The sequence below is a fragment of the Ostrea edulis genome, chromosome 9 (assembly GCF_947568905.1).
Source record: "Ostrea edulis chromosome 9, xbOstEdul1.1, whole genome shotgun sequence".
In the NCBI taxonomy this organism is placed as follows: domain Eukaryota; kingdom Metazoa; phylum Mollusca; class Bivalvia; order Ostreida; family Ostreidae; genus Ostrea; species Ostrea edulis.
In genome coordinates this window covers 25,362,825-25,366,200 of record NC_079172.1, presented here as the reverse complement: position 1 = coordinate 25,366,200, position 3,376 = coordinate 25,362,825, and the positions used below count along the sequence as shown (strand labels likewise).

General features: G+C 39.1%; 1 protein-coding gene across 3 annotated transcripts in view; it reads left to right on the top strand.

Annotated features, from left to right (window-relative positions):
• The window catches only part of LOC125658871 (monocarboxylate transporter 9-like), a 16,573-nt gene extending 13,446 nt beyond the window's left edge, over positions 1 to 3,127 (top strand). For all 3 annotated transcript variants that reach the window (XM_056148969.1, XM_056148970.1, XM_056148971.1), the window contains 2 exons: positions 1,096 to 2,208; positions 2,305 to 3,127. In XM_056148969.1, the coding sequence (XP_056004944.1) occupies positions 1,096 to 2,208; positions 2,305 to 2,468 (1,277 nt within the window). In that variant the 3' untranslated portion in view covers positions 2,469 to 3,127. The remainder of the gene's footprint in view (positions 1 to 1,095; positions 2,209 to 2,304) is intronic.
• Positions 3,128 to 3,376: the final 249 nt, after the last annotated feature.

The window sequence follows — 3,376 nt, the reverse complement described above, 5'->3', positions numbered from 1 at the left end:
CATTATTCAACATGAACAATCAACGACTGAAGCTTGCAATTAATTGGCTGGGTATTGATGTGGCACAACATGCCAGGGCAGTGGTCGAAGTACTTGAGGACAGACTTAGAGGTGGTCAGAGGCAGATGATATAGTGTACTAGGGACTGGCTTTTCCGAAGACTCATTCATAGCCAATATAAAACCCTCTGGACTACGAACTACGGAAGTTGGCATTTCAGGGGTCATCCGTGAGATTTATTCCGTGGTGGAATTGACGAGGTGATCCGTGAATGTGTGACCTAGGCAAGATATTGCATGCACCTTTTTCTAGCACCTATACTGTCGATTTAATTTTCTAAGATTAAACCAAATTGATGTGCATATAAGTGTAACAGAGTTCGAAAGAAATATACATGTACAATCTAAGCCCATTGATCATTATTAGATAGTAGTTAAACAACCCTTTTCTCAGGAAGCAAAAATAAATTTGTTTCTTGATTGTTGTACATCTCATTCGATAATTTTACATCTACCGTGAGGATTCGGGTTAGAATAGGTCTTCAGTACCCCCTTGCTTGTCTTAAGAGGTGACTAAATGGAGCGGTCCTTCGGACGAGACCGCAAAAACCGAGGTCCCGTGTCACAACAGGCGTGGCAAAATATAGATCCCTCCCTGCTCAAAGGTCGTAAACGCCGAACATAGGCCTAAATTCTGCAGCCCTTCACCAGCAATGGTGAGGTCTCCATATGAATGAAAATTTTCGAGTGGGACGTTAAACAATATACCGGTACATTCAACCGATACGGGAACGTCACCGGCTATAGGATGCCATATATTTGTTTTACCTATGCAAGGCGCTTTAGGTCGTAGCAGTGAGTGTCCGCATTTTAGGTCCTATCCAAAAGACTCGTGACTTTAGCTTTTAATGCTGGGCTTTGAACAGTAATTAGATTTTTTCATAAAACGAAATTGATTGATTTGAAATAGATGGTCAACGTGTTTGTACAACCTTACCTGATAACAATTATGTACATGTAAATAATTTTATAGATAGAAGCAATTGTGTATGTTAATGAAACACGTTTCCTAAACAGAATGATTTATTGTTTGTAGCTAGCGGATCTGCCTCTATACATCCACCAAGTTTGATAATTCTAGGAAGATATTTTGATAAGAGAAGAGGGTTTGCGAATGGTTTAGCTGTCGCAGCAGGTAGCTTAGGAGGGTTCGTCACACCTGTAGTTTTCACCAAACTAATGGAAGAATATTCTGTCAGAGGAGCACTTCTAATTCAGTCAGCATTGCTTTTTAATATCGTAGCTGCTGCGAGTTTGTTCCGACCGACAGAACTCACAGCGAAAATGTACCAATTTGAAGCACAAAAACACAAACGGAAAGAATGTTATGAAGCCTTGAATACGGGCGACCTCGACGAAAAACTTACAAACGGGTCCCTCTTGATGATAAAGGAAATCAAAAATGGTGTAGAACACTTTCAAAAGGAAGAAAATGGTACCTGTAAACCAATGTTAGTACATTCAGCTGAACATTTATCTATAAAACAAATTCCTAGTCCAAGTCTTTCACACTTGAGAAGAAGGATAGAACATCACCATAGTAACTCAACTTTGTCTCAGTTTAGCAGTATACATAGTATACTGTCCCCATCTATAGCAGATATTCATATAGAATCAACAACGAAACAACACAACAGCGAATCGGCTACCAAATGCTCGTGTACTTCGACCTTATTGAAAATAATGGATGTGAGGATGTTAAAGAATAAACTCATAGCTCTGTTTACGATCGTCTTTTGCTTTGGTTCTGTAGGAACCTGTCTTGGAGTGATCTTTGTTGCCCCTTTCGCTCGAGATAAGAATCTCACTAAAGACGAAATAGCCATTACGACTGGTTTAATCTTTGGATCTGAATTTGTCTTCCGAATCATACTTGGATTATTTGCAGACATGAATATCGTAGAACGATACCGTATCGTTCAGGTGTCTCTCTTTGGTACTGGGGCTGTTTTATTGTCTTCTCCATTCATGACGTCATTTTGGCATTTTGTCATGTTCAGTATTGCGTACGGATTTTTCAGCGGACCGCTGATCTCCATGTATTCACCGGTGTGTATAGATTTTGTGGGAATGGAGAAATTTCACAGAGTTATTGGAATTCTGATGTCTTTCCAGGGAATCTTTCTCGGAGGATTAGGGCCCACAGTTGGTAAGGACTGTCGACTGATTCAATTGTGTTATCCAAACAATTAGCTGAAATTTACGTTTTCATGCAAGTCCACCGCTTTTCTCTATTTTTCTCTAGGTATAATGAGAGACAGGTTTGATTCCTATATCCCAGCTTTCCAAATGTTAGCTGCGTTCACAATTGTTGGAGCGTTCCTGCTTTTCTTTATTCCATGTTTACGAAAGCAAGAAGTTATGGATGAAAGGGATGTATCAATATCGGAAGAAGAGACCAAAGAATAGCTTCCCCTTAGAAAATGTGTTTGGTTTCTGAGATAAAAGAAGAGCGTGTTTGGTGTGTGTGTCGCGGTCAGGCATGGCATGATATTAAAGAAAAAGCTGTTAGTCAATAGTTAATGTTTTAGGTTAGACAAGTGATGTAAATCGCTATAATTCAACCGGGAGTTCCCAAAGCTTTTGAATGCTGATTTTGTGACTTTTCATTTAGATTTGTATTTGCAAAGTCCAAATGGTATCGGAAGGATTAAAGTTCACGCAAAACGAGTGGCTTGTCTGTACATCTGAATGAAACACATTTGCCTTACTTTAAACACATCTATTACTCAGAAATGCGTGGTTACGCTGGGAAGACTAATATGAAATGATCTTCTCAGCCCAAAGTTCAAATTAAAAATACAATGTACTTGCAATTTATTTAGCATATTTTTAACGAATTTTGGCTTTGTTGCAATCATTGTTGTGCTGCCACGCCTTTGTTCTGGGTATATTCGACAGATAAACAGGATGGAAGCTGTCAATGTTCTTATGCTGTATTAGACCATTATTACAGATTATAAGTAAGCAAGGGGAGAGTGATATAGAACAAGGCTATTTGTTCTAAGAATGGAAAAAGGTCGATGTCACACTTTCACATAGATAAATAAAAAATGAAAATACATCGAAGTTTTAATCCAATTTCGAAGCATGAAAAGGTGAAGATAACGAACAGTGATCAATCTCATAACTCCTATAATAAATACAAAATTAAGGGTAGGACAAACACGGACCCCTGCACATAACAGAGGTGGAGGAGTAAGCACCCCCTGTTGACCGGCTACAGCCACCGTGAGTCCTATATCTAGATCAAGTAAACGGAGTAACCCGTAGTCAAAATCAGTGTGTAAAAGGCCTAACAATAGGTATGAAATACG